The 19,367-nt window shown below is 47.1% G+C and overlaps 2 protein-coding genes across 4 annotated transcripts in view; one reads left to right on the top strand and one right to left on the bottom strand.

Annotated features, from left to right (window-relative positions):
* LOC122545194 (uncharacterized) overlaps positions 1 to 19,367 on the top strand; it is a 785,061-nt gene that overhangs the window by 235,963 nt on the left and 529,731 nt on the right. The gene's annotated exons all lie outside the window — the stretch shown is intronic.
* On the bottom strand, positions 983 to 13,344 carry LOC148144892 (uncharacterized). 2 transcript variants are annotated; one of them, XM_087975144.1, is made up of 3 exons: positions 12,947 to 13,344; positions 12,555 to 12,777; positions 983 to 2,506 (listed from the first exon to the last, which is right to left on the bottom strand). In XM_087975144.1, the coding sequence occupies exon 3, from the start codon at positions 2,238 to 2,240 to the stop codon at positions 1,242 to 1,244; it is 999 nt and encodes a 332-aa protein (XP_087831270.1). In that variant the 5' UTR covers positions 2,241 to 2,506; positions 12,555 to 12,777; positions 12,947 to 13,344; the 3' UTR covers positions 983 to 1,241. The 2 variants fall into 2 exon arrangements, with proteins under 2 accessions (XP_087831270.1, XP_087831269.1); XM_087975143.1 differs by lacking the exons at positions 12,555 to 12,777; positions 12,947 to 13,344 and adding an exon at positions 3,452 to 3,572.

The raw sequence follows: 19,367 nt of genomic DNA, 5'->3' as shown, positions 1-19,367 counted from the left end.
ACACACTCACAGACTTATACTCCATCACACTCACACTTTACCAAGCATGCACACACTCTTACATGCACTCTCACACACAAACTCACATGCGCACACACACAACTCTATGGAGTGAATTTGTATTGGCAGAATTATATTTGCAGATACTTTCAATTTTGCTCACAAAGCGCACAATCTACAGGCAGTCAATCCATGTAATATTTTATATATTCCTACTTTAAAAACAGAACTAGTCTGATTCAAGATTGGGATACTGACAGACTCGAACCTCACAACTTTGATGTATTGTGTGAGCTGAGATGTCACTTTTTAAAAAAAATATAAAACCATAAGTCATCTCAAGAACATGACTTAGATGTTGTTCTTGGATTTACATATTAATGAACTGAAACCTGCAACCCATTCTAAAAGGCATCAGTTGCATGACACTATGAATTTTCCGATAAGATTTGTGTCTTATGATCCTGCTCCACAGCTACCTGTGGAAGGAGCGGCGCTCCGAAAGCTCGTGCTTCCGAATAAATCTGTTGGACTATAACCTGGTCTTTTTTGATTTTTAATTTTATCTACCCCAGTCCAATACTGGCACCGCCACATCATTTCTAGTGAACACAGCCCATACCTCCCAGTGCTGCCAGTAAACTTTACAATGCCAGTGAAACAACACAGTACCTGCACTCCTGAAAAATTTACAATATCTAATGATACTAGCTACCCATTCACTGCTCCACCCGATACACAACATTGAAAACTTAGTGCAGGAGGCTGAAAGAAATGAACAGCTTTAAAACAAAAAACCTCTTGGAGCTCAAAGCTTTCAATGAGAGTCTGAGCCCGCAGTAAGTTCAGGTAATCTTTATTGCGACCCAACTTTGTTACAGCTTCAGATCCCCCCAGCAAAAAAGTGTAGAAAAAGTAGCTGCTTTTTCAACAGCTCAAGGTCAAAGCGCGCATACTTCTCAACCCCCCCCCCCCCCCCCATCCTACCTCACTTTCTTTACTATTGGTCATCACCAAGTTGTCCTTTGTAATTGGATCCTTGGTACAGCCGTAACCTGGAGGAAGTATTGCCTCACTCAGCAATTTCACCCCACCCTAAAAACGGCTTCATCATCAGATTCTGAACTCCAGATTTCTGACCGAATTCCAATTCCGTGATCTGCTGCGGCTGGATTCAAACTCAGGAGTCCCCGGAACTGGGTTGATAGTCCAGTCCCGAATGGCACTCGGTTGTTGCTCCTTCAATCATCCTGCAATGGCACGTGAACTCGTTGGTGCCTCCGCAGGTGGGAGGAGCGGGTGAAGGCCTTCCCACACTCTGTGCAGCCGAAGGGCTTCTCCCCAGTGTGGATCCGCTGGTGGGTCTGGAGATTGGAGGAATCGCTGAACCCCTTCCTGCACTCAGGGCAGCTGAAGGGCCACTCTCCTGTGTGAACCCTCTCGTGTCTCAGCAGGATGGAGGAATTACTGAAGGCCTTCCCGCACTCTGTGCAGGGGAATGGCCTCTCCCCCATATGGATCCGCCGGTGGGTCAGCAGAGTGGTGGAACTGCTGAAGGCCTTCCTGCACTCGGGGCAGCTGAAGGGCTTCTCCCCAGTGTGGAGACGTTGGTGCTTCCACAAGTTGCTCACCTGACTAAATCTCTTCCCGCACTTGGGGCAGGTAAATGGCCTCTCCCCCGTGTGGACCCGCTGGTGAGTCAGCGGATGGGAGGAATTCCTGAAGGCCTTCCCACACTCGGGGCAGCTGTAGGCCCTCTCCCCCGTGTGGACCCGCCAGTGGGTCAGCAGGTCAGAGGAATGTCTGAATGCCTTCTTGCACTCGGAGCAAGAAAACGGCCTCTCACCAGTGTGGAGTCGCCTGTGTGTCTGGAGGTTGAAGGAATTGCTGAAGGCTTTCCCGCACTCGGGACACGGGAACGGCCTCTCCCCTGTGTGGACCCGCTGGTGAGTCCGCAGGGCAGAGGCCTGGGTAAAGCCCTTCCCACACTCAGGGCAGCTGAAGGGCCTCTCTCTGGTGTGACTGCGCAGATGAGTTTCCAGGGCAGATGGGACATAGAAGCCTTTCCCGCAGTCACCACACTTCCATGGTTTCTCCACAGGGCGGGATTCCTCAGGTTTTTCCATGGCCGAAGCTTCAGCCGCACACAAACGCATGTAGAGCCCCTTCGCACCGTGATTTCCTCTTAACAGGCTGTTACACGCTCCAAACTCAGTGCACTGCAACAGTAGGTCTCTCATCCAGTCCCACTGATACTGGAAATGTACTCGAACAGGAACCAAAAAGCTTTGCTCCTTCTCACAGAATCGCAGTCAAAAATCGTTGTGGTCCTGATGGATTGAGTGACCGTCAGACATTGACACCAAAGTGAGGACTGCTGACTCTGGAGAGTCACTGTCAAAAAGCACGGCACTTGAAAATTCACAGCACATCAAGTAGCATCCGAGGAGCAGGAGAGTTGACGTTACAGTTGATTTTGAAACTTCTGTCTTCAGATCTTCAAACGCTGTAAAAAGAGAATATAAAAGTCATCACTGTCAGTCCAGGGGAGAAATTCAGAACAAGCAATTCTGCTTTCTGGAGAACACTCTTTTCTTTTATTATTCCACAAAATTGAAAGTGCCATCCCATTTTCTCTCTCCCCTTCTGTTCTCACTCCACTTTAACTAATTCTCCTGAAGGTGCTGATTCAGGATCTTATAGGAGCAGAAAAGCAAAAACGTCAAGACTTATCTCTCTGAAACTCCACCTGAAAGTTAATATCTTTCACGTCATTGGCATAATGCTGAGAGTGAGCAGGTCTGATTTGGAAAACAAAATAAAGTGTGCCAATTCAGGATGAACCTGCAATGCACCTTCTTGAGGAACAACCTCAAGAGATGGTTAATGTCCCCGGGAAGGGGAGCATAATGTGACACCCAGGTATTAACACAGACACCAGAGAGAGAAACTGAACATACAGACGTGGCAAACGTTAGTGGAAAGCCAGAGTCATATACACACAGAAACAGGCACTTCAGTCAAACTCTTCCGAGCTGACCAGATAGCCTAAATTAATCTAGTCACATTTGCCAGCACGTGCTCCCTGTCCCTCTGAACCGTTCGTATTGATACACCCGTCCAAATGCCTTTTAAATGTGTGATTGTCCCAGCCTCCACTACTTTCTCTGGCAGGTCATTCCGTACACACATTCACACCCGCCCAAACCTCGTGAAATAGTTGCCTCCTTAGGTCTCTTTTAAATCTCCACGCCCCCTCCCCCGCCGCCCTCACCCTAAACCAATCACCCTCTAGTTCTGGACTCCACCACCCCAAGGAAAAGACCCTATCCATGCTCCTTATGATTTTATAAAAGTCTATAAGGTTACCCCTAAGAATCTGGCGCGGGCTGGGGAAACAGCCCCACCCTATCCTTCCGTCCCTCCTCACCCGGACAATTAAGACACTTACCTGAGTTTGCAGAGTCTGCGCCTTCCCTGGAGTCACTCCAGTTGCTACCAGTGAACTGATTTTCTCCCTCTTAGATTGAAGAGTTGCCCAGCGAAAGGGTTTTACTCTGAACCGAGCAGAGCCACTTCCGTGTTGTGACGTCATCGATGGGTCGAGGCGGCGGAGGGAGAGACAGGAAGGGGAGGGGCGAGCAGCGGGGAGGGGGCGGAGTGATGATCGGGGTCAGGGGTGGAGCGAGAGGCGGGTACAGAGGCGGAGCGCGGCCGGGACAGTGGGAGGAGCAAGTGTCGAGTGACGGCGTGCGAGACGGGGCGTGACGAGATGAAGGGGCGTGGCGAACGGCGGCTCCGCACTGCGCCTGCTCCGGATTGACGGCCAGCACTGCCCTGCGCAGTTTGCAAAAATCCTTTCCCTTCAGAGAATCCGCACAATGTCGAAGCAGGTCACCGGCCCAATGAGACCACACCGACCCTCCGAAGGGTAACCCACCCACATCCATTCCCCTTCCCCTCCCCCTCCTGCCCGATATTTACCCCCGAATAGACCTCACCTGCACATACCTGGGCACTATGGGTAATTTAACATGGCGAATCCACCCTAATCTGCACATCCCTGGACCATGTGGGGCAATTTAGCATGGCCAATCCACCCTCACCCTTCACAGATTAGTGGGCGGCACGGTGGCACAGTGGTTAGCACTGCAGCCTCACAGCGTCAGAGACCCGGGTTCAATTCCCGCCTCAGGCGACTGACTGTGTGGAGTTTGCACATTCTCCCCGTGTCTGTGTAGGTTTCCTCCGGGTGCTCCCGTTTCCTCCCACAATCCAAAAATGTGCAGGTTAGGTGAATTGGCCACGCTAAATTGCCCGTAGTGTTAGGTAAGGGGTAAATGTAGGAGAATGGGTCTGGGTGGGTTACGCTTCGGCGGGTCGGTGTGGACTTGTTGGGCCGAAGGGCCTGTTTCCACACTGTAGGTAATCTAATTCAATCTAATTGACTACTCTCCGGGAAAAACAGCTCCTCCTCATCTCTACCTTAAGTCTACTCCCCCTAATTTTATGAGGAGAAAGTGAGGGCTGGAGATGCTTCCAGCTCTGATCCCCCTAATTTTATGGCCGAGTCTCATCCCCCAGCAGGAACTACGAGACAGGGCAGGGAGCTGGTGGGCGTGGGTCGGGATGGCATGCTCTTCAGAGGGGTTGAATGGCCTACTTCCACACTGTAGAGATTGAATGATTTACTGCAGTCGTGTTTGCCCCGGATCACAGCGCACAGAACCTCCCACCTTCCACCAAATCAAAAGACAAGTCCCACCCTGCCCTCTCGTATGCGTGTTATCTGTTTGCTTAATCGTTTCCAGTGAATACGGCCCAAACCCCGCTGCTGTCAGTAAACTTTAAAATGCTCAGGAAACAATGAGGTATTGAAAACCGTAAGGTTTCTAATGATAACAGTGACTGATTCACTTCTTCTGATGTACAGCAGTGGAAATACAATGCTGGAGGCTGAAAGAAATGAGCAGTTTAAAACAAGAACCCACCTAACCATTCACTCAGCACACCTGTACTTACTGCCGGTAAACCTTAAAGCACTTCATCCCCACAGTGCAATGAATTCCCACTTTCCACTAAAATTCTGGATATACTCATTCACTCAGTTGCTGTCCCACAAATTAAAGATTTCACTGTAACTTGTTCTGTGCAATGAACCAGAATTGATCAGGGACCTCGAAGTGAAGGAGCCATTGGGAAGTAGTGACCATAATACAATAAGCTTCAATCTGCAATTTGAGAAGGAGAGGGTACAATCGGAAGTGACAATATTTCTGTTGAATACAGGGAACTATGGAGCTATGAGGGAGGAGCTGGCCAAAGTTCAATGGTGCAATACCTTAGCAGGGATGACAGTGGAGGAACAATGGCAGATATGTCTGTGTATAATGCAGAAGATGCAGGATCAGTTCATTCCAAAAAGGAAGACAGATCCTAGGAGGAGGCATAGGTGGCCATGGCTGACGAGGGAAGTTAAGAAACATATAAAGTTAAAAGAGAAAAAGTATAATATAGCAAAGATAAGTGGGAAAATGGAGGACTGGGAAGCTTTTAAAGAACAACAGAGGATAACTAAGAAGGAAATACACAGAGAAAAAATGAGGTACGAAGGTAAACTGGCCAAAAACATAAAAGAGGATAGTAAAAGCTTTTTTAGATATGTGAAAGGCAAAAAAATGGTTAAGACTAAAATTGGGCCCTTGAAGACAGAAACAGGGGAATATATTACGGGGAACAAAAAAATGGCAGAAGAATTGAATTGGTACTTCAGATCTGTGTTCACTGGGGAAGACACAAACTGTCTCCCTGAGGTAACAGTGGCTGAAGGACCTGAACTTAAGGGATTTTATATCTGCCATAATTTGGTGTTGGAGAGACTGTTAGGTCTGAAGGTCGATAAGTTCCCGGGGCCTGATGGTCCACATCCCAGGGTACTGAAGGAGGTGGCTCGAGAAATCGTGGATGCGTTGGTGATTATTTTCCAGAGTTCGATAGACTCGGGATCAGTTCCTGCGGATTGGAGGGTGGCTAATGTTGTACCACTTTTTAAGAAAGGTGGGAGAGAGAAAGCAGTAAATTATAGACCAGTTAGTCTGATCTCAGTGGTGGAAAAGATGCTGGAGTCTATTATAAAGGATGAAATTACGACACATCTGGATAGTAGTAACAGGATAGGTCAGAGTCAGCATGGATTTATGAAGGGGAAATCATGCTTGACTAATAATCTGGAATTTCTTTGAGGATGTACCTCTGAAGATGGACGAGGGACATCCAGTCGATGAAGTGTACCTGGACTTTCAAAAAGCTTTTGATAAAGTCCTACATAGGAGGTTAGTGAGCAAAATTAGGGCGCATGGTATTGGGGGCAAAGTACTAACTTGGATTGAAAGTTGGTTGGCTGATAGGAAACAAAGAGTAGTAATAAACAGCTCCATTTTGGAATGGCAGGCAGTGACCAGTGGGGTACCGCAGGGATCAGTGCTGGGACCGCAGCTTTTTACAATATATATTAATGATATAGAAGATGGTATTAGTAATAACATTAGCAAATTTGCTGATGATACTAAGCTGGGTGGCAGGGTGAAATGTGAGGAGGATGTTAGGAGATTACAGGTGACCGGAACAGGTGAGGTGAGTGGTCAGATGCATGGCAGATGCAGTTTAATGTGGATAAAGGTATGGTTATCCACTTTGGTGGCAAGAACAGGAAGGCATATTACTACTTAAATGGAATCAATTTAGGTAAAGGGGCAGTACAAAGAGATCTGGGTGTTCTTGTACACCAGTCAATGAAGGTAAGCACGCAGGTACAGCAGGTCGTGAAAAAGGCTAATAGCATGCTGGCCTTCATAACAAGAGGGATTGAGTATAGAAGCAAAGAGGTTCTTCTGCAGCTGTACAGGGCCCTGGTGAGACCATACCTGGAGTATTGTGTGCAGTTCTGGTCTCCAAATTTGAGGAAAGACATTCTGGCTATTGAGGGAGTGCTGCGTATGTTCACGAGGTCAATTCCTGGAATGGCGGGACTACCTTACGCTGAAAGACTGGAGCGACTGGGCTTGTATACCCTTGAGTTTAGAAGACTGAGAGGGGATCTGATTGAGACATATAAGATTATTAAAGGATTGGACACTGTGGAGGCAGGAAACATGTTTCTGCTGATGGGTGAGTGCCGAACCAGAGGACACAGCTTAAAAATACGGGTTAGACCATTTAGGACAGAGATGAGGAGAAACTTCTTCACCCAGAGAGTGGTGGCTGTGTGGAATGCTCTGCCCCAGAGGGCAGTGGAGGCCCAGTCTCTGGATTCATTTAAGAAAGAGTTGGATAGAGCTCTCAAGGATAGTGGAATCAAGGTTTATGGAGATAAGGCAGGAACAGGATACTGATTAAGGATGATCAGCCATGATCATATTGAATGGTGGTGCAGGCTTGAAGGGCAGAATGGCCTACTCCTGCACCTATTGTCTATTGCTCCCAGTAAGGGCAAAACATCTTTGAAAGCTGCTCTGAAAGTGCTCTGACTCTTCTGCTTTCAGCAAAGCTGATTAGAGTTATAAAGCATGGAAACAGACCCTTCGGCCCAGCTTGTCATGCCAACCAAATATCCTAAATTAACCTAGTCGCATTTGGCCCATATCCCTCTAAATCCTTCCTATTCATGTACCTATCCAGATGCCTTTTAAATGTTGTCATTATCTGGTAGTTTGTTACACACTTGCACCATCCTCTGCATGAAAACCTTGCCGGTCACGTCCCTTTTAAATCATTCCCCTCTCACCTCAAACATATGCCCTCTAGTTTTGGACTCCCCTACCCTGGGAAAAAGTGCTTGGGTATTTACCCTATCCATGCCCCTCATAAACATCTATAAGATCACCCCCATAGCCTCCAATTCTCCAAGGAAAATATCCCTGGCCTCTTCAGCCTCTCACTGTAGGTCACAAGCATGGCAACAGCCTTGTAAATATTCTCCAACCACTTCCAAAGTTTCACAACCTCTTTGCTATAGCAGGGAGACCAGAACTGAACACAGTATTCCAAAAGTGGCCTGAACAATGTCTTATACAGCTGCAAAATGCAACACCTCTCATTTTTATAAATAAAACTCCATCTGCCACTCCTTGGCCCACCTGAACAATTCTAATTTATAATGAACTCTCTTTCCTCTCTTATTCCCTAGAAGCTGAAAATCTCCATCCCACATACTCTCTTTCCATTTGCCGAACCTAATCCATGTTGTACCTCATCCTGAAGGGTCTGCTTCATGCTGACTAACAGGCCCACACTCAGGAGAGATCTAATTGAAACACACAGAATACTGAATGGCCTGGACATAGTGGACTTTGGGAAGATGTTTCTGTTGGTCGGAGAGACTCGGACCCGAGGACACAGCCTCAGAGTAAAGAGAAGGCCTTTTAGAACATAGATAAACATAAAACACTTCAGCCAGATAGTGATGAATCTATGGAATTCATTGCCACAGAAGGTTGCAGAGGCTAGGTCACTGAGTACATTTAAGACTGAGACATATGTTCTTGAGTACCAAGGGGATCGAGGGTTATGGAGAGAAAGCAAGAGAATGGGATTGAGAAACCTATGAGTCACAATTGAATGGTATGAGCAGACTTGATGGGCTGAATGGCCTACTTTCTGCTCCTATGTCTTATAGTCTCTTGCTGTCCTGGACACAGTCAGAAAACTGGGAACAGAAGTCAGCCATTTGGTCTTTCGAGCCTGCACCAGCATCGAACAGATCATAACTGGATATGAATCTAACTCCACCTAAGTGGATAGGCTGGGACTTTTTCACTGGAGCACAGCAGGCTGCGAGGTTTATAAAATCATGAAGGATATAGATGAGTGAACGGCGGGTCTCCTTTCTCCAGGGTGGTTTCAAGATTAGGGAGCAAAGTTTGGCGGTGAGTGGAGAAAGATTTTAAAAAGACATGAGGGGCACCAGATTTTAAAAAAAAAAACCGTGGTTTGTGTGTGGAATAAATGTCCAGAGGAAGGATGCAGGTACCGTAACAACGTTTCAAAGAAATTTGGACAAGTACATGAATAGGAAATGTTTGGAGGGATATGGGCCAAACACAGGCAGTTGGGACTAATTTAGTTTGAAAACATAGTCAGCATGGACTAGTTGGACTGAAACTGTTCTAAAATCATTTCCTTGCCTTCCCCTGGAAACATCCACTTCTTTGTTGTTCAAATATCAGACGAACTCAGCCTTGAATACATTCAATGACCTCCTAACTGCACGAAGACATCCCCACTTCTGAACTCAATTCCTCTTGTTAACAAAGCACTTGCCTTGCTGATTGCTTGCTGCACCTGTCTGACAACTGGTACTGACTGGTGTGGAATGACACTGAGCCCCTTTGTACATTCACACATCATTCCTGATGAAGGGCTCATGCCCAAAACGTCAACTCTCCTACTCCTTGGATGCTGCCTGACCTGCTGTGCTTTTCCAGTGCCACACTTTTCGACTCTGATCTCCAGCATCTGCAATCCTCACTTGCTCCACATCGCAATACATCACCATTTAAACAATACATCTCCTTTCTGCTTTTTTTTTCACAGCAGAGGCTATAATTTTACATTGTGGTACTGCATTTGCCATGTGTTTGCCAATTGTGGACTTCTCCACATCGGGGAGACTTGGGGAACAGTTCACCGAGCTTCGTACCTGGGCCCGCAGAGGCTGACTGGACCTCTCAGTCACCAGCCATTTTAATTCCCCTTCCCACTCCCTTTCTGACATAACCATCTTTGGCCTCCTCCCTTACCACAATGAATCAAACTGCAAATTGGAGGAACAACATCCCATCTTCCGCCCGGGCTGCGTAGAGTAGGGAGGACTCAACATTGGGGAACTCAATTTCAAATAAGCTCCCTATCTTTCTAGCTCCTCCTCCTCCCAACCACCAACCAGATTCCCTCCTCTCATTGATGGGGGCTAGAGGGTGGGGCTGGGGAGAACAGAAAGAGAATGGACGGTGGCTGGGGAGACTAGAGAGAGAATGGACGGGGCTGGGTGGAGCTGTGAAGAACAGAGAAAGAGAATGGACGGGGGAGCAGAGGGTGAGGGAGAGGAGAAGGACTTGGGGGGAGAGAAAGGCCTGCGGGGCTGAGCATGGGGGACCCAGAGAATGGGGGGAATGGTCTGAGAGGGAGAATGTGGGGGTAGAGTGTTGGGGGGGATAGAGTGTTGGGGGGGATAGAGTGTTGGGGGGGGTAGAGTGTTGGGGGGGGTAGAGTGTTGGGGGGGTAGAGTGTTGGGGGGGTAGAGTGTTGGGGGGGTAGAGTGTTGGGGGGGTAGAGTGTTGGGTGGGATAGAGTGTTGGGGGGGTAGAGTGTTGGGTTGGTAGAGTGTTGGGGGGTGGGTAGAGTGTTGGGGGGGTAGAGTGTTGGGGGGTAGAGTGTTGGGGGGGTAGAGTGTTGGGGGGGTAGAGTGTTGGGGGGGTAGAGTGTGGGGGGTAGAGTGTTGGGGGGGTAGAGTGTTGGGGGGGTAGAGTGTTGGGGGGGTAGAGTATTGGGGGGGTAGAGTGTTGGGGGGGTAGAGTGTTGGGGGGGTAGAGTGTTGGGGGGGTAGAGTGTTGGGGGGGGTAGAGTGTTGGGGGGGGTAGAGTGTTGGGGGGGGTAGAGTGTTGGTGGGGGGGCAGAAGAGAGAATGGTGTGGGGTGCGGAATGTGAGGAGAGTCAGAGAATGGACGGGGAAAGAGGGTGGGTGGAGAAAGAGAATGAGTGGCAAGGAGAGGGTGGGGGTGGTGGAAGAATGGGCAGCAGAAAATTGGTGGAGAGAGAGAATAGACAGGGAACAGAGAGATGGAGAATGGAGGGTGAGGGGAGAGAGAGAGAGGATGGATGGGTGGGCAGAGGGTGGGGAGAGGGAAATGGACATGGGCACTGCGGGTAGCAGGATGGGAATGGACAGGAGGCGCTGTGGATGGACAGGGGATGCTGAGGGTGGTGGGTAACAGAGAGGAGGTGCTGTGGTAGCAAGAAGGGAATAAGTGACCTCAAGGACAATTTTTTTATGCAGAGGGTGGTGTGTGTGTGTGTGTGTGTGGAACAAGCTGCCAGGGAAGTGGTGGAGCTGGGTACAATTACAATATTTAAAAGGCATCTGGGAGGGATATGGGCCAAAGGCTGGAACTTGGGACTGGGTCAGCTTGGGACATCTGGTCAGCATGGATGAGTTGAACCAAAGGATCTGTTTCCGTGCAGTGTGTCTCTAGATGTCTATAACTCTGTGATTGAAACCAGACCATTTTACTGATAATCTTCCTGCTGGACTTTTGTAGCGCACCCAGTTTCAGGAGATTTGTGGTGGGTACAAGTGGCACATGTCTCCTATCATGGGAGTTCTGGAAAATATAAAGGGGCTGTTAAAAGTACTTCAACTTTGGGAACACTGGGTCTTGTGGAAGCAGGGCATTTGACAAACCTTTTCAGAGAAACTTTCTCCAACTGGTGGACTATAGACAGTTTTCCCACGGAATATTACACAGATGTTAAGAATGTTACCTTCTGTAAAACATTTTCCTGAAAAATGCAGAAGAATTCAATTTGCTAACATGAAACAAATGTTGGAGAGAAAGGAAACTGCCAAGATCAAAAGGTTGATGAATGTCAACATTTATCAGATTGTTTCGAGAACAGAAAAACCTGCACTGGAGACACCCTGAAGAAGGTTGTCTCATACCTATTCCTTCAATTAGTTTTATATGTCTTAATTGTTAAGTCATACCTAGCACATGGAAAGATGGCTATGGTTTGTGGAGGTCAGTCATCTCGACTTCAGGACAACTCTGCAGGAGTTCATAGGTCAAACCATCTTCATCAATGACCTTCCTCCATCATAAGTTCAGAAGTGGAGATGTCGCAATAATTGCAGATGTTCAGCACTATAAACAACTCCTCACAAACTGAAGCAGTTCAGTTTGAAATGCTTCAAGATCTTAACCATATCCAATGGGCTGATGAGTGGCAAGTAACATGAATGCCATGCAAATGTCACAGAATGACTCATCCCCAAAAGAGATAATTTGACCACTGACCTGTGATATCAACAGTGTTACTGTCACTAAATACCCCACGATCAACATCCTTGGGGTTAACCATTGAACAGAAACTCAACTAGATGAACCATATATACACAGTGGCTCCAAGAGCAGGTCAGAGGCCAGAGGCCAGAAATACTGTAGTGAGTAACTCACCTCCTGACTCTCCAAACCCTGTTCCAATTCTACAAGCCACAAGTCAGCAGTGTAATGGAATACTCCCCACTAGCTTGGATGGGGTTGCAGCTTCAACCGTATTTGAAACGCTTCATATCATCCAGGTCAATGTTGCCAGCTTGATTGGTACATATCCACTGTTCAGAAGCAGTAGTGTGTGGTATCTACAAGATGCACTGCAAAAATTTACCAAAGCAACTTACAAATTGCCTTTCAAACTAACAACCACTTCCATCTAGAAGGACCAGGAAAACAGATACATGGGAACACAACCTCTTGCAAGTACCCCTCCAAGCCACTCACCATCTTCACTTGGAAATGTTCCTTCCGTGTCACTGGTCCAAATCCTGGAATTCCTTCCCTCAAGACGTTGTGGGTCACCGTACAGGATGTGGACTGCAACGGTTCAAGAAGGCAGCTCACCACCACATTCTCAAAGAGAACCAAATGCTGGCCAGCCAGTGACGCACACGTACCAGAAGTAGATTTTAATAAATTATTGAAACAGAGTGTTGGAATCTGCAAACTAAAGAAAATCAACGTTAAGAAGGGTCAGATGGAGTGCATTGATTCGGTGCTTATTTTAGAGCAGATAAAAAGCGATTATACTGACACTGAATTGGAACTAGAGTTTAGAGTTAAACACCTGTAGTGTTCCACTCAATGTATAAATCTAAAATCGATGAATGATTTACCCCTGACGTGTACTTCATTAAGCAGGAGAAAGTGAGGACTGCAGATGCTGGAGATCAGAGCTGAAAATGTGTTGCTGGAAAAGCGCAGCAGGTCAGGCAACATCGAAGGAGCAGGAGAATCGACGTTTCGGGTATGAGCCCTTCTTCATTAACTTCATTAACACGTGAATAGGACAGTTAAGAAGGCATATGGGATACTGGATTTCACGACATTAATGGCGCCTTCATTTCCCACGATCCCATGCGATCGAGAAACCTCTCTATGGGCCCCTGGCAGTGCGCATGCGTGCGGTGAGGTAAAGTTACTGAGTGCGGGAGAGGAATGGCGCCGGCGGCTGAAGGAACAAGAACAGAAACCGCTGGAAAAGCTGAACAGGTCCGGCAGCGCCTGTCGGGAGAAATGTGAGGAGGTGTTTCGGGTCCGGGGATCCTCCTTCAGAACAGGACCAGGTTTCAGAAACATCCCGGGGAGAGGAGACAGTGAGACAGGGTAGGATTGGAAACCGCGGGAGGAGGGAGACTGGGGAGTTTATAAACTCCGAGGGGGAGGCCTGAGGCCGCGAATAAAACCTCCCCAGGCCCACTTCACCGCCGAAGGAGCTCTCGTGTTGCCCGGGTAACAGGGCGCCATCTTTGTAAGGATAAGGCGCATGTTGACTTGGGGTGGGGAGCGCGGGCGGCCATCTTGGTGAGGGCACAATCAGCTGTCATTTCCGGGAGAGAAGTGACAGTTGGTGTCATTCAACTAGAATTTCCTCATTTCACTCTGAGAGACCTGGCCCTGAGCTTGGTTTGTGTGGCCTCAAAACAGGAAAAGGGAGTGGGAGAGAGAGAGAGAGAGATCTAGAATGACACGAAGGCGGACTGTGAATTTGAGGTGAATGAATCTGATCATTTGTGGAGCTGGAACAGAAACTGGATACTTCCAAGATCGCAGTGACCAGGAGAGCATTGATGTGTTGATGTTATTTTCAGTTTGTAGACAGGAGAAAAGAGAACGCCAAGAGTGGAGGAAAGACATGATGAAGATGGATTTGAAATTCAATGCAGGAGGAGGGATAACTTGAGCCAGCACCCAGCCAATATCCCTCCAAACCCTTCCTGTTCACATACCCATCCAGATGCCTTTTAAATGTTGCAATTGCACTAGCCTCCTCCACTTCCTCCAGCAGCTCATTCCATACACTTACCACTCTCTGCGTGAAAAAGTTGCCGCTTACATCTCCTTTAAATCTTTCCCCTCTCACCCTAAACCTATGTTCTAGAGTTATCAACTACCCCACCCCAGGGAGAAGACTTTGTCTATTTATTCTATCCGTGCACCTCATCATTTTATAAACCTTTATAAGATCAACCCTCCGCATCTGACTCTCCATGGAAAACCGGCAGCATGTTTAACTTCTCCCTATAGCTCAAATCCCTCAACCCTGGCATCATCCTTGTAAATCTTTTCTGAACCCTTTCAAGGTTCATACATTCTTCTGATAGGAAGGAGACCAGAATTGCATGTAATATTCCAAAAGTGACCTAACCAATGTCCTGTACAGCTGCAACATGACCTCCCAACTCCTGTACTCAATACTCTGACCGATGGAGGAAAGCATACAAAACACCTTCTTCATTATCCTATCTATCTGTGACTCTACTTTCAAGGAGCTATGAACCTGCACTCCAAGGTCACTTTGTTCAGCAACACTCCCTAGGACCTTACCATTAAACAGTTCTGCCATGATCAGCCCAAGATTTGCCAATTGCATGACCTCGGACCATAGTTTGGGGTGTGGATTACCAGCACAGGGATTTGTAAACTTTTAATCCCATCAGTTTCCCCAACACCACTTCCCCACAACTGCTCATTTCCTTCAGTTCTGCTCTCATTGGACCATGTGTTCCCCAACATGGGATGTTACCTGTGTTTTGTGATGATAGAAGCAATATATGTGGTTAATTGGTCTGCCATCTCTTTGTTCCACATGAGAATTTTGCCTGTTCTCATTGTTATTGTTTTCTCTATTTTTTTTCCTCTTCACATATCCCATTTTCCCCTTTTGACCAATCCTTTTGTTGAAACCTGAACTGCTCCCAGTCTTCAGATCTGCTACTTTATTTTGAGCCAATTTGTACACCACTCCTTTGAATCTAGTCCTATCCATCATGTCCCTTGTTAGCCGTGGCTGTGTCACCTTCTGTGTTTTATTTTTTCAGGCAGGAATGGACAACTGTTGCAGTTCCTCCAGGTGCTCTTTAAATGTTTGTCATTTCTTTCAAAAATGTTCCTTCATTTGTTGTGGCCTGTTTGCGCCGCTGCCATTGTAATTTCCTTGCTTTAGATTTAAGTCCCCAGTCTCAGAATCACCTCTGTTCCTCTCCATTTTAATAGAAAGTTCTCTCACTCAGTTCTTCACTCTTCCGCAAGAAGCCTCTTACAGCTACATTGCCAATTATTCCCTTCTCATGAAGAAATTAATATTTTGGAATTAAATTGCCATTGTTCAGCAGAACCATAGCCACTTTTGGAAGGTTGTGTGCAGTTCTTGTCTCACTCCTATCAGAAGGATGTTGTGAAACTTGAAAGGGTTCAGAAAAGATTTACAAGGATGTTGCCAGGGTTGGAGAGTTTGAGTGATAGGGAGAGGCCAAGCAGACTGAGGCTGTTTCCCCTTGCGCGCTGGAGGCTGAAGTTGATAAAATCATGAGAGGCATGGATGGGGTAAATAGTCAAGGTTTTTTCCTTGAGGTGGGATACTCCAGAATGTAAGGGTAATAGGTTCAGGGTGGGCAGGTGGGGTGGGGAAGGGAAGGTTTAAAAGGGACGTAAGGGGCAACTTTTTCATTCAGAGGTCGGTGTGTGTAAGGAATGAGCTGCCAGAGGAAATGGTGGAGGCTGGTGCAATCACAACATTTAAAAGGTATCTGGATGGGTATATGAATAGGAAGGGGTTAAAGGAAAATGGGCCAAGTGGTGGCAAACTGGCCTAGATTGTTTCTGGATACCTGATCGGCATGTTAACTTTCTCTCTGGTGTCGGTGTCAATACCTTGATGTCTCCTTTTCTCCCCCTTCCTGGGGATGTTAACCATTTCGTGTCTCATTGTTCGTCAAGAAGCTGCATTGCAGGTTCACCCTGAATTGACACAGTATTTGTTTCCCAAAATCAGACCTGTTCAGTCTCAGCAGTATTCCAATATTGGGGAAGATATCAACTTTCAGGTGGAGTTATCCAAAATTCAGAGAGATGGCAGTCTTGATGTTTTTGCTTTTCTGCCCCTGTAAGATCCTGAATCAGCACCTTCAGGAGAATTAGCACAGAGTGAGAACAGAGTGGGAGAGAAGAGAGAGAGTGGGATGATGCTTTCAATTTTGTGGAGTAACAAAAGAAAAGAACGTTCTGCAGAAAGTAGAGTTGCTTGTTCTGAATTTCTACTCTGCACTGACAGTGATGATTTTTGTAATCTCTTTTTACAGATTATTTGAAGATCTGAATTTGGAAGTTTCAAAATCAACAGATGAAGGGCTTATGCTTGAAACATCGACTCTCCTGCTCCTCGGATGCTGCCTGACCTGCTGCGCTTTTCCAGCGCCGCACTTTTCGACACTGAGTGTCCAGTGTCTGCAGTCCTCACTTTGATGTCAATGTCGGACAGTCACTCAATCCATTGGGAACGCAACAATTTTCGACTGTGATCCTGTGAGAACGAGCAAAGCTTTTTGGTTCCTGTTTCTGTATGTTTTCAGAATCAGTGGGACTGGATGAGAGACTGTACTGTTGCAGTGCACTGAGTGTGGAGCCAGAAATAGCTATACAGCCTGGAAAGAGGGATTCACGGCAGGGAGGGGCTCTACACATTTTTGTGGGTAGTTTTGGCCATGGAAAAACCTGAGCGATCCCGTCCCGTAGAGAAACCATGTAAGTGTGGTGACTGTGGGAAAAGTTTCCATTTCCCCTCTGCCCTGGAGACTCATCAGCGCACTCACACCGGGGAGAGGCCGTCCCCCTGCACAGAGTGCGGTAAGGCCTTCAGCAATTCCTCCGACCTGCTGAAGCACCAATGGGTCCACACGGGGGAGAGACCCTTCAGCTGTCCCAAATGCAGGAAGGGCTTTACCCAGGCCTCCAGTCTGCTGACCCACCGGCAGGTCCACACCGGGGAGAGGCCGTTCCTTTGCACCAAGTGCAGGAAGGCCTTCAGCAATTCCTCAGCCCTGCTGAGGCATCAGCGGGTCCACACGGGGGAGAGGCCCTTCAGCAATTCCTCCGACAGACTGAAGCACCAGCAGGTCCACACTGGGGAGAGACCCTTCAGCTGCCCTGAGTGTGGGAAGGGCTTTACACAGGCCTCCACCCTGCTGGCCCACCAGCGGGTCCACACTGGGGAGTGGCCATTCACCTGCTCTCAGTGTGGGAAGGGATTCATCCGCTCTTCCCACCTGCAGAGGCACCTGCGAGTTCACGAGCCATGGCAGGGGGATTGAAGGAGCAATGGCAGAGTCCCATTATCGACTGGACCCCTGGATTTGAATCCCGTCGTGGCAGATGGCGGAATTGGAATTCGGTCAGAAGTCTGGAGTTCGGAATCTAACGATGAAACCATTTTTGGGGGCGGGGGTGTGAGATCCCCCATCTGAATCACTCATGTCCTTTTTAGGAAAGGAAACTGCCGTTGCAGGAAAGGATTCAGTCAGTTGTCCCAGCTGCATCCTTTACCCGGGTGGCCTACATGTGACTCCAGACCCAGAGCAGTTTGGTTGACTCCCCCACCTGTGGAAATGAACAGGGAGAAACTTACTTGGATACAGGGTATGGGTTGAAATTGCTGAGTGAGGCAATACTTCCTACGGATTAAGGCTGTACCAAGGATCCAATTACAAAGGGATAACTTGGTGCTGACTAATAGTAAAGAAAGTGGGGGGTGGGGGGACTGTGTACTCTTTGACCTTGATCTGTTTTAAAAAAAATAAGCTACTTTTTCTACACCTTTTTGCTGGGGGAGTCTGAAGCTGTAATAAAGTTGGGTCTTGATAAAGGTTACCTGAACTTACTGCAGGGTTCAGACTTTCATTGAAAGCTTTGAGCTCCAAGAGGTTTTTGTTTTAAAGCTGCTCATTTCTTTCAGCCTCCTGCACTAAGTTTCCAATGTTATGTATCTGATGGAGCAGTGAATAAGTAGCTATATCATTAAAAATTGTAAATTTTTCATGAATGCAGGTACTGCGTCATTTCATCAGCATTGTAAAGTTTACTGGCAGCACCGGGAGGGGTGGGCTGCCTTCACTAGAAATGATGTGGAGGAGCCAGAGATGGACTGGGTTGGATCAAGTTTAAAAAATCACACATCAGGTTATAGTGGTTTATTTGGAACCACTAGCTTTCGGAGCGTTACTCCTTCATTAGGAAGCTGTGGAGCAGGATCATAAGACAGAATTTATAGCAAAAGATCACAGTATCGTGCAACTGATCGGATATATTGAACAAACCTAGATTGTTGTGAAGTCTTTTGTCTTTTAGAATAGATTGCAAGTTTTAGTTCATTAATGTGTAAATCCCAGAAAGTCTTTGAAGTCAGATTCTCGAGATGACTTAAGGTTTTATATAAATAGGTTTCATCTCAGTTCAGACAATAATGAAATGTGTGAGGTTTGAGTCTGTCTGTATCCCAATCTTGAATCAGACTGGTTCTATTTCCAAAGTAGGAATTTACAAATATTACATGTATCAACTGCCTGCAGATTGTGTGCTTTTTGATCAAAATTGAATATATCTGCAAATGCAAATTCACCCCATAGACCTGTGCATGCATGAGAGAGTGTGTGTGTGCATGAGAGCGCGTGTGTCTGTTTGCGTGTGTGCATGCTTGAAGTGTGAGTGTGATGGAGGAGAAGCCTGTGAGAGGGTGTGAGTGTCTCAGAGAGAGCATGTGTATGAGAAAGGTATGGATAAAAGCGAGGGGTTGCATTTTGCTAAAACAAGGAAGGGCAGGATTTGTATAGTTAATGATAGGGCCCTGGGTTGCGTTGTAGAACAGAGACATGGTGGGTTTCAGGTACATTGTTCTATGAAAGTTGCATCATTGGTAGACAGGGTGGTTAAGAGGCGCTCATTACACTTGCCTTCATTGTTCACAGCGCTGTGTATAGGAGTTGGGACATCATGTTGGTAAGACCACTTTTAGAGTACTGAGTACAGTTCTGGTCGCCCTGTTATAGCATGTCGGAGAAATTTGCCCAATAAGTTAGAGATCACAAAGCGTGGTTCAAAGTGAAATTGACAAACACTTTATTGCAAGCAATGTCACTGGAAGAGAAACTGACTAGGCTGACAACTGACAGTCTGTACAGGTAGATCAGAATTTCTCTTCTAAGAGCTGAGGATGAGACGAGTTTTTATAATAATGCTGTACAATAAGGCTGATGAAGAAATGGG

This window comes from Chiloscyllium plagiosum, unplaced genomic scaffold (assembly GCF_037043375.1).
Source record: "Chiloscyllium plagiosum isolate Xiang-an unplaced genomic scaffold, Cpla_swu_hap1 HiC_scaffold_27, whole genome shotgun sequence".
In the NCBI taxonomy this organism is placed as follows: Eukaryota; Metazoa; Chordata; class Chondrichthyes; order Orectolobiformes; family Hemiscylliidae; genus Chiloscyllium; species Chiloscyllium plagiosum.
The sequence above is the reverse complement of the archived record's forward strand: the minus strand, read 5'-3'. Positions and strand labels throughout refer to the sequence as shown.

Coding starts and splice junctions, on each gene's coding strand:
- LOC148144892 (XM_087975144.1), bottom strand. CDS start 2,240: ATGAGAGACCTACTGTTGCAGTGCACTGAGTTTGGAGCGTGTAACAGC.